Source organism: Bicyclus anynana, chromosome 1 (genome assembly GCF_947172395.1).
Source record: "Bicyclus anynana chromosome 1, ilBicAnyn1.1, whole genome shotgun sequence".
In the NCBI taxonomy this organism is placed as follows: Eukaryota; Metazoa; Arthropoda; class Insecta; order Lepidoptera; family Nymphalidae; genus Bicyclus; species Bicyclus anynana.
The window spans coordinates 14,838,591-14,850,302 of NC_069083.1; the positions used below are offsets into that span (position 1 = coordinate 14,838,591).

Here is an 11,712-nt window from a genome sequence, read left to right on the forward strand (position 1 = left end):
TAGAACATGCTCGGCTATTGCTGAACCGTCCGTGTCCACATTCTTCATGCTCCGTATGTGTTCTTTTACTCTTGTGGTGATGTTACGGCGAGTCTCACCGATGTATGACTTACCACAGTCACACGGAATCTTGTACACCCCGGGCACGTTCAGCGGATCCCTATCCTTAGGCGATCGCAGTATACTCTTCACCAATGCAGGTGGACGAAACCGCGTCACTATGTCAAATCTCCGTTGGAGATAGTGGCTGATTTTGTCCGTCACGCCCTTTACATATGTTAAGTACACTGGTGACCGGTTCACACAGGACGGTTTCCGCCTAGTTGTTGTTTGTGCCCATCTGGAACTCTGACGCCAACTATAGCCATTGTTCTCCAGCGCCTGTCTCACTACTCTTAGTTCGCACTCAATATAGGGTGGGTCACAAAGACTTAGGGCTCGATTTATGAGGCTTCTTGGTACCGACGATATCTGCGATGGATGGTGGTGCGAACTCAATGATAAAAATTTGCTTACAAAGTTACGGCCCTGCAACCCCACTTCACCTAAAATCTATGGTTTACCCAAAATTCACAAGCCAGACTGGCCTTTGAGACCTATTGTCAGTCAGATTGATTCACCCACATACATGGCATCAAAACATCTCGCGACGTTACTCAAACCGTTTACAGGCAATACCAGTAGTTTTGTTAAAGACTCGAAACACTTCGTTCATATAATTAAAAATGAAATTATTAGTGACTCAGAGATTATGGTGAGTTTTGATGTGGAGTCCTTGTTTACGAATGTTCCTGTGGAAGAAGTAATTTCATTAATTAAGGGTTTCATAACGGATTCAAAACTACCATCGGCTTACTTGGATTTGAGTGAGTTTTGTCTTAAAAGTGGTTATTTTATGTGGCGAGGTGACTATTATAGCCAAATAGACGGTGTTGCCATGGGGTCGCCGATTGCACCTGTAGTGGCCAATATATTTATGGAGTGGGTGGAACGCGAGTTGGTCGATAAAATGACGTATAGACCGCGTTTTTGGCTGCGTTATGTGGATGATGTGTTTGCCATTGTAAACAGGGATGATTTGGCCATAATATTCCAGTGTCTCAACAGTCTACATGAGAAGGTTCATTTTACGAAAGAGGAAGAAAAAGAGGGCGGTCTGCCATTTTTAGACGTGATGGTGATCCGGGGGTCTGGTGGTGAATTACATACAACGGTGTACCGAAAACCGACTCACACCAACAGATATCTCCATGCGAGTTCGCACCACCATCCATCGCAGATATCGTCGGTACCAAGAAGCCTCATAAATCGAGCCCTAAGTCTTTGTGACCCACCCTATATTGAGTGCGAACTAAGAGTAGTGAGACAGGCGCTGGAGAACAATGGCTATAGTTGGCGTCAGAGTTCCAGATGGGCACAAACAACAACTAGGCGGAAACCGTCCTGTGTGAACCGGTCACCAGTGTACTTAACATATGTGAAGGGCGTGACGGACAAAATCAGCCACTATCTCCAACGGAGATTTGATATAGTGACGCGGTTTCGTCCACCTGCATTGGTGAAGAGTATACTGCGATCGCCTAAGGATAGGGATCCGCTGAACGTGCCCGGGGTGTACAAGATTCCGTGTGACTGTGGTAAGTCATACATCGGTGAGACTCGCCGTAACATCACCACAAGAGTAAAAGAACACATACGGAGCATGAAGAATGTGGACACGGACGGTTCAGCAATAGCCGAGCATGTTCTAGCTTCGGGTACGACTCATTATATCCGTTTTAATAAGGCTTCTGTATTGTCAAGGGAAAAGTTTCTAGTACCTCGTAAGATACGTGAAGCGATAGAAATTAGTCGTCACCCGAATTTTAATCGGGATCATGGATGGTTGCTGCCCACAGCGTGGAAACCGCTATTTCTTTCATTGTCACATACAACAAACTTGGAACAAGATAGCATTAGTTCGGTTTGCTTACAAGAAGACGAGTCTAATGAAGATGACATTAATGAACCGTCGGAGAGTGTAACGGAACCTTCACTCCCCACCACTCAACCCCTCTCCGCGCGCGCAATGCGTGCAGCAGCGCGTCGCGCAGCCGCTTCGCAGTTTGGATCGTGCCGCGATGCAAGAACCAGCTCATGACTAAGGGCCCCGTATGGGTTCGAAACTAGTCGGGCATACTCCGACGTAATATCACGTGAGTTTTAGCCGTGTTTCATAATCAATTAATATGAATAACACTCACGATAGTTTAAATTCTAAAATAGTAAACTTTAGTTGATTTCATGTTTAATTTAATAGGTGGTTAATAAATACTAAATTAGTGAATAGGCTAGCAGCAAGTCTATGTCGTTGTAGATAATACTATTGTCAGTTTGACCCGAACTAGATTTATTATCGCAATACGTGAAATGTTATACTTTTTTATATTAAATTATAAATTTATTTTTATGTAAAGTAAAAGCAATGCGAATGCATATTGTTTGCACTGTAAAAAAGTTATCAGATCTCATGGAGAGCTAACTCTAAAAGCCCCAAATAAAAAAAGCCCAATACTTTCTAACTCTAATATCACACTCTGTATTCTCTGAAAACCCTACAATTCTAGTAATGTGTATTCAACAGTAAGTACTTATAAACGTGTTTTGAGAATTTTGAAATTTCCTCTTCAAAAGGACTAAAATTTTTTAGAGGATTTAAATTTACACAAATTTCCTCGTGGATAAAAACGCAGTATTTCGCTGGCTATGGTATGGGTCAGTATTAAATAATCAATACATTAGTACCTATAAATGTATAAATAATATAATCTTACACGATATACCAAAACAATAACAAGCATTTTTAAATTTTTTGTCTGTCTTTCTGTTTGTCCGGGCTAATCTTTGGAACGGTTGAACCGATTTTAACGGGACTTTCACTGAAAGAAAAATTATGGAGCAACATACTACTTTTTATCCCGATAAAATACATGGTTCCCGCAGGATTTGTAAAAAACAGAATTTCACGCGTACAAAATCGCGAGCGTCCGCTAAAATATCTAAATAAATCATTAGGTAATTGATTATGAAACACGACTAAAACTCACGTGATATTAGGATTCATACTCTGACCTAATATCACGTGAGTTTTAGCCGTGTTTCATAATCAATTAATATGAATAACACTCACGATAGTTTAAATTCTAAAATAAATAAATCATTCTCCAGTGTGGCGAAAATTGCGAAAAATTAAATTAATGAAAATAAGTAAAAAACCTTTACCTATATAAATACACGTCACATGCCTCCACTCGATACACTCCGACCACACACATCAGCACAAACTGAGTAAAATTGTATGTGAGAAAACATTGTATTCGATTTTTGATGATAAAATAGGTTATCAGAGTCACTTAGTTCTCGTCTTATACGCAACACAAGTGGGTCATAGTGAAACCGATCGTCTGACCATTAATGGAAGGCGTCTACATATCCGCATCGTAAGTATTGGACGCATCGCATCAAACGAACGTAGTATTCTCTGTATAGAAATTCATACTAGTGTCCATTGTTCCGCATCGTACGAATCCGTACGATCCGTAAAAATCCGTTTGCGTTCGATACTTACGATGCGGATATGTGGACACTGGACGCCTATCTTAATAGGATGATGACCTTACCAATTTTGCTTGTTTTGCTTTGAGATGGCTCAAAGTTTAAAAGGACTATAATATTAAAATTGAACGATAATTTCGATAATGGCTCTCCCCGGGACTGTCTACCCAAGACTCATTACGAACCTGTATTGGAGAATTTAGCATTTTCTACAATTGGTATGCATAGTGCCTACCGTAGTTAAGAACCTTGTGCACGCCACTGACTGGTTCTAGACACCAATCACGTCTGGTCCGGTTCTAGATACCAATGTCGTAGGTTCGATTCCCACAACTAGAAAATATGACTATCCCCATAAAAATGCGACTCTAAGAGTCTTATTATCGTAAACTTGTCCTTATTCCATCTATTTATCTCCATTTTATATCTGTATGGCCTGAGTACTGCTTGAGCGATAAGGCCGCCTTTTGTATTCTACTTTTTCTTATGTTTCTGTTTTGCTTGTTTTTTTTATCATTTTAATCATTGTAGTATTGTACAAATAAAGAATATTATATAATAAATGTTGTTATACTTTGGTGCATGTTGCCCTTTATAATATAAGGGATTCGTAGTCCACAAGGAACCCTTATTACTGGAAAGGGCATGGCCCTATCCCGGCTATGGCCTCTCCTAACCACCTAGAAATTTACTTAATTATATCTAAAAAATAAGGATAATTATTCTACTTGTATAATAATGAAATTAAATTATACCTAACATTAATGTGGAATTTGCTAATACACTATAAGTCTGCGGAACACTGGCTCTTATACTACTGGGTTCCCAGGGCCGACGATGGATTCGCCGGTGGGCATTCCCCTTTATTAGAAGAAACTCCGTGTTTCATAGCCCGACTCAGGATTCGTATACAAGACCTCGTGGTCCGAAGTCATATAGTCACTATTCACTGAACCAACCAGATGGCCTATTTACTTTTTGGTCTTTATTATCAACCTATTACTCAATTGACATTATGTCATTTACTTACTGTGTGATATCCCTGGTGGATAAACACAGTAAGTGCCGTTAAACTTAAATTAAATTGTATCTGACAATTTTATTTTAAGCTAAGTTGTCTTCTAGATCCTAAAATTAGCAGGTGTTCTTTAAATCATCCCCTTTAATAAACATACTTGACGAAGGTACATTATGTAATTGGCCTTTTCAATTCCGGTGGACGTGCGGTAAAGGCTTTTCGAAAGTTATTTGCGATTATTTCCAAATTTCATTATTGCGTTATCATTTGGTTAATCACCGTACGATGACAATTCAAAATGAATCATATTTCTGCATGATACGGTTTATTTTAGAAGTGCGGTGGTGAAGAGTTAAGGAGATGAAAGATGCCGCTACCATTTGTCACTACTTTGGAAACGAGGAGGTAGAAACCCGCCCTGTTTACACCTCGGTCGGGCCGGTCCAGTTTTCTTCGCGACTCGGCGGAATGCGAATTTAATGGTCTCGCTTTTTGAGACCATGGCCAATCTTTCCGTCATCAAAATTAAGCAAGACCAATGTAGTGTTGCCAGATGTGAATGGCGTTTTCCGGGAAGTCAGACATACTACGTTTTAATTATTCAATACAAATTACATTTGTGATGTTTTTAAAATATTTATATACTTACAGAAACCGGCACGTAAGTTGAACCTAAATGACAGATAGGTACATTAAACATGTGAAATCATTGAAAATTTCGTACACGGTTAATCGTGGCACCGTATCATAAGTTGCTAACACCGGAAAATGTGTTTCTGCGCATAGTTCAACTTACAAGCCGCTTACTATACCTTATCTATCTCTTACATATACTTATTTATCTCTTACATCATCCTATAATGTTTCAAGTTTGCCCTACAATTAGGTGACCATTAAATATTTTTTACTTTTCAATTTAACTTTACAATTTAATTTTGAATTCTTATTTGCTTAGTTTAATGAATAAGAAAAATATTTTCTAAACAATAATCAAGTGTGTTGGGAGGGTTAGAGTAGGGTAGGGGTAGGGTAGAGATAAGGTAGGGGTACGGTAGGGGTATGGTAGGGTAGAAGTAAATTAACCTTAATTTTTATCCTATCACCATAAACCTTTTTAATACCAATTAGGCAAAATAACATTTGCCGGGTCAGCAACTTTCTAATAAATATCATAAGTATGGTCACCCTGTAGGAACCGCGCGGGTGATTTGTACAAAAACGCTAATGTGCACCGTAAAGTGGCAATTGAAATGGGACGTCTTGACTTTAGCGTGCTTGAGGTTTTATCTTTTTTGTTGTGAATTGGTCCGAGGGACCGTTCGTAAAGAAGTTTTTTAGTTTATTGTGTTCTGATAACATTCGGGATTCATAATCATGAACTTGTACTAGAAAACTTAAGCAGAAACAGGACGCCTGAGTCAGGTGACTAGGAACGTGATTTCTTATACCATCCTGTAGAAAATATAAGAAAAATGCTCTTTATACTTTAAAAATAAAGGGTCTAATTACATAAACCGTTACAACCTTCTATCCTGTCAATAGAATAAACAGTTTCTTACATACGGAATCAAATTCTGCATGTTTATTGAAATAACTTAAAGACCTGCTCATATGTCAGCGTTTGCATGCCAGCACAGCCGACAAACTTTGAGAAATAATTCAAGCCCTAGGCCCTAGGTAATAAGTAGTTTAACTGATTAAGCAAATATATAGATTTCTTCAAATATTGGCTTCATGATTTCTCCTTAATTGTCTTAATCTATGGCCAATTTTCAGCTCTGTATCATTACAAGTTGGGATCGAGTTTGAATGGAGACTGGGTTTGTCCTTTGTTTAAGACATCATCATCATCATCATATCAGCCGATGGACGTCCACTGCAGGACATAGGCCTTTTGTAAGGACTTCCAAACATCACGATACTGAGCCACCTGCATCCAGCGAATCCCTGCGACTCGCTTGATGTCGTCCGTCCTCCTGCAGGGCTAGCACGGTCAAGGGAAAAATTTATCCACGGGGAGAGGATAAAACGTTTATCCCCCACACTCGTTTTATCCACTCACCGCGCATGGGCACGCCGGTGGATATAATATCCCCGGTGGATAAACGGAGGGAAAGACTTGTCAACCCATTTGTATATATCTTATAAATTGGCATTAGGTATATTAATAGTCCGAAATAAACGTAAATTTGATAATATTTGGTTATTTTGTGCATATTATTTATCTGTTTTCTGTTGGCATTGTTTTGTTTGGTGATTGTTTTTTGCGGTGGTTTGTAGTAGGTATCTATAGTATCTATCATACTAGCGGACCCGGTCAAGCTTCGTTGTGACATAAGTGCACTTATTCTCTATCCCTACTCTACCCTTCTTTACGTCTACCCCTACCCTACCCCTGCCCTACCCCTACCCTACCCCTACCCTACCCCTACCCTACCCCTGCCCTACCCCTGCCCTACCCCTGCCCTACCCCTGCCCTACCCCTGCCCTACCCCTGCCCTACCCTACCCCTACCCTACCCCACCACTACCCCACCCCTACCCTACCCCACCCCTACCCCACCCCTACCCTACCTCTACCCTACCCCTACCCTACCCCACCCCTACACAACCCCTACCCCACCCTACCCTACACCTACCCTACCCCACCACTACCCCACCCCTACCCCACCCCTACCCCACCCCTACCCCACGTGTGGATATAATGGGTGGATAAAAATTTTATCCCTTGCCCATGCTAGCCCGGCTGGTTGGGGGTCGGCCAACACTGCGCTTACTAGTGCGGGGTCGCTATTCCAGCACTTTGGGAGTAGGAGTTTGGGAGTTGTTTAAGACATGTTTTAGGCAAATGTTTGTCGCGGAGTGTAAAATACCGAAATCGCATCCTTGATGCCAATTGATAAATACCAAACTAGTCAGTTTTTATCTTCATTCTTTTATTCCCTTTTATACAATCCTAGCGGAACCTTACAGTTTTACAGCGTAGTTTCCGTTACCGTAAGAATAATGGGATAAAACATAGCCTGCAGCTTAAGGATAGTATAGCTTCCAAACAGTGAAAGAATTTTTGAAATCGGTTCAGAAGTTTCGGAGCCTATTCAATGCAAACAAGCAATCAAATCTTTCCTCTTTATATTATTAGTCTAGATAAAGTCATACAAACACAATAGACTTTCTCGTAGTACATGTAATTCTGTGATTTCGTGTATTTATTGAAAGTACTAAAAGCCCCGTACACACGGCAGCGCTTGCGTGCCGGCACGCCCGACCTATAAATAGTAATTAAATAATTCGAGCACTAATACGCAGATCCGTGCGCGGACCGGGCTCCGGCGGCCATTAGACGCAAAACGCCAAATCATTTACAAGAAAGCGAGAACCCGCCTCATACTATTTACATAATTTATTCAACTCACTTCCCTGCGGTTGTAACTCGTTTAACGTATCGTGGTTCAACTTGTTATATTACATTCACAGACTTATTGTGTTATCTTACTGTCTACTACTAGACTATCTTGTACTAGTAGGTAGAAGCGTGTAACCTAGCCAACGTGGAAAAACTTGACCTGCAAAAATAAAAAAAAAATATTAAAAAATCTCCACTTTCATTTATACACCCCTTAAAGTTAAAATTGTCAAAAATTACTATATTATTATTTATTGTATTTTATAAGGAAGCTGCTGTCATAATATTAACATGAAAAAGCAGCAATCCCAGCTTGGGTATCTTCAGTGACGAAAAATATGCCCAGTACAATATAATAATTGTTGTTAAACAAGTTACAACGCTGTGTGAGTCAAACCCCGATACAATCTCCCAAATATTAAACTAATATTTAGGCAACGCTTTGCTCGAAGCCGCCTCATTTGAATAAGGTGCAGTTCCACTCTATACCGCTCTATGCGGGTATATTTTCTTCTTTAATTTAATTTCCACTTTTTTTCCGGTTTCGGGATTTGGAAACCTTATTGTTTTATTATAGTAGATAGGGTAGGGTAGGGGTAGGGTAGAGTAGGGTAGAGTAGGGAAGGGGTAGCGTAGGTGTAGGGTAAGGGTAGGATAGGGGTAGCGTAGGGTAGAGGGGTAGGGAAGAAGTGCACAAAAGTCAAAGCGAAGCTTGACCGGGTCTGCTAGTTTATTCGTATAATAAAAGCTAATTCTATATTCATAGGATATTTTAAACCGACTTTAAACAAAGGAGGAGGTTCTCAATTCGAGTGTATGTTTTTAGTAGCTTGTTTGTAAAGTAGGTTTCAGCGAAAAATCTTAGCGCAAATATTTTCCGCGCGTGACATCGCATAGTTCTGATAAACCGGTGTCTTGCAATGATAAGTTGCCTTGTATCTTATTTATCTACTATACTATGCACAGTTTACTTCGATTCTGATTATTTTGATCCTCAAAAGTAAAAGTTATAAAATAAGGACGGCAAAGGAACCGGGGCTTAAGTCCGTCGGGTGTAGCTGTAAATATCATAATCATAACCCATTAGTCGGTTAATGCTATGTCTCTGCGGCAACCTTTGAGCGCGCTTTATTACGTCGCTATTAATTGAGAGCGGGTCACGAATTAATACCGAAATGGTATCGAAATAAAACTATTTGTGTTGAGGAACCATGCGTACCATGCGTAATATTGGAGTTTCAGCTTGCTAGAACAGTACAAGCAGGTACAGAACAATGGGCAGAAATAAAATATATTCGCCTGCGTTAACATATTATAGGTATACTAGCGGACGCCCGAGACTTTGTGCACGTGAAATTCAGTTTTTAACAAATCCCGCAGGAACCATTGATTTTTCCGGGATATAAAGTAACCTATATGGTGTTTTATAAATTCCTCTATCATCCAGTGAAAGTGCTTACCGTTAGAATCGGTTCAACCTTTCCAATAGGAAAGTATTAGGATAGTATAACTACATCAAATGCACCGGGATAGGATTGAAATTACTAAAACATACCTCACTAATTTGAATCGAATCCTAAGCCATTATCATGTTGAAGATTATTTCTGGCATAATGTGGAATCTCTTTCGTTAATTTTGTTATATTTTCTCTTTCTGGCAAAACAGCAAGATATTTTTATGATGTAAGCTTGTCCACTCCAAAGTTACACTGAAACTCAGAAGAAAGTATACGGCAGATTTCTTTTTGTTTCGTCATGAAGGGGGTGCTTATATCCAAGTATCGAAAAAAATGGCTTAGAATCTTTTTTTCGCTCTATCGGCCAAAATATACAACTTGGATATTGAATTCTCTGCAATTTCGGTTCTAAATTTTTAAGAACCAAAAAACAGTGCCTTCAATTTTAAAAATTTTTAGGCGAAATCTGCAGTAACGTAATGAAAATGAACGAATTACTCGTAGGATGGACTTTTGAGGATGAACTTCCATCACTGACGACCTGTCGTGAGACAGCATAGCTCCTGAGTCAGAATTTGAACCGGAACCCTTCTTGGCCTATTCACTATTTCGGTCTTTATTGTCAACATTGAGAAATGACATCTACTACTACTACGTATAGCTACTGGATGATAGCCTGATACCAGTATAGACACCGGCTGACATTAGATAGGGTAATTCCAGGATAGATGCCCCAGTGGGATAGGTGACTTGATTTTTATTTCACTATGTTAGGAGCACTGTAGGAGTTAAATTGTACTGTAAGTAACGAGTCCTCCCCCTGCAAACCTTAGTGTCGGGAGGAATTTCGACCGGAGTGCATGCGTTTCGTCTGTGTGAGTAAAAATGTTCCGCGGTGAGACGACAAAAGGCGCCAAAATAAGATTCGTAAGTTCTTTCAACAGTGTATTTTTTCTCTCGCTTATAATTTTATTTTTTTTTCTATTTGTCTGCTTGCATTGAAGATTAGCCTATGTAAACTGATAGATTTTATAGTAATTGAAACTCAACTTTTGTTTTTATTGATAAGGGCATCTATCCCCTACAAAAAGTATAGTTGCCCTGTTTTTTATTAGGATAGATGCCCCTAAGAGCAACTATCCCCAACTGTTTATTATAAGTGTTGTGTTGTTGCAGGAGAGCATAATGCCTCGTAAATATAAAAGGAAACAGGGTGTTGTCCCTCGTAGTGTAACCTAGACCGAAGACAGTATGCTAGCAGCGTTTAAAGAGATGAAAAAGGGAGAGAAAGGCGTAAATCAGATTTCTAGAATATAAGGAATACCATCTAGAATATTAAGACGAAGATTTGCCGTTAACAGCAATTCTTATTTTTAATGTTACTGTATGAGTTGTTGTTTTAAATTTGAATTACTTTTACTTTGTATTGTATTGCATCATATCATTGTAGTTACTGTCTGGCATAATTATTACTGAAAAAAATTATATATATCCAGCATTTATTTTTATTTGTTTTATGAAAACATGCTGTAATAACAAAAAACGACTCGTGGCTCTTACATTCAAATTAGGAGAAGCTGGATTTCCGCTGGACTGAACAGCAATACGTCAGTTAGCATACCAGTTTGCTATAAAGCTACAGGTAAAGTATAACTTTGACAAAGATGGCCAAGAAATGAAAATGAAAGTTATATAAAAACACCATAAAGACTGATTATAATAATATAGTTGTTTGATTTCAGAACAAACCAATTACAATGTTTAATCTAAGTCGCCAATCCCCACTAAGGGCACCTATCCTCAGAAGTATTTTCATGATAAGTCTTCTATCCGCCACAGTAGGCGTCTATCCCATTTTTTAGAGGTCCATAAAATTACAATTTACACAAAATCTACACAGTCTATATCAGAAAGATTCAGATAACATAGAACATTAAGAAATATATTTAATATCTCTCAAAGAACGCAATGCTCTAAGATTATAAAATTCGGAGTTATTTAGCATTTTCGAAAAGTGGGGCAACTATCCTGGACTTACCCTACATAGAATAGCAATTTCGTATAGGGTAAGTCCAGGATAGATGCCCCACTTTTCGAAAATGCCAAATAACTCCGAAATTTAGAATCTTAGAGCGTTCTTTGGGAGATATTAAATATATTTCTTAATGTTCTATATTATCTGAACCGTTCTGATGTAGACTGTGTACATTTTGTGTAAATTGTATTTTTTGGACCTCT

At 39.1% G+C, this 11,712-nt stretch overlaps 1 protein-coding gene across 1 annotated transcript; it reads left to right on the forward strand.

Annotated features, from left to right (window-relative positions):
- The first annotated feature begins 504 nt into the window (after positions 1 to 504).
- Positions 505 to 2,259, forward strand: LOC128198335 (uncharacterized). Its single transcript, XM_052883214.1, has 2 exons — positions 505 to 2,010; positions 2,134 to 2,259. The coding sequence occupies exons 1-2, from the start codon at positions 629 to 631 to the stop codon at positions 2,138 to 2,140; spliced, it is 1,389 nt and encodes a 462-aa protein (XP_052739174.1). The 5' UTR covers positions 505 to 628; the 3' UTR covers positions 2,141 to 2,259.
- Positions 2,260 to 11,712: the final 9,453 nt, after the last annotated feature.

Coding starts and splice junctions, on each gene's coding strand:
- LOC128198335 (XM_052883214.1), top strand. CDS start 629: ATGGCATCAAAACATCTCGCGACGTTACTCAAACCGTTTACAGGCAAT.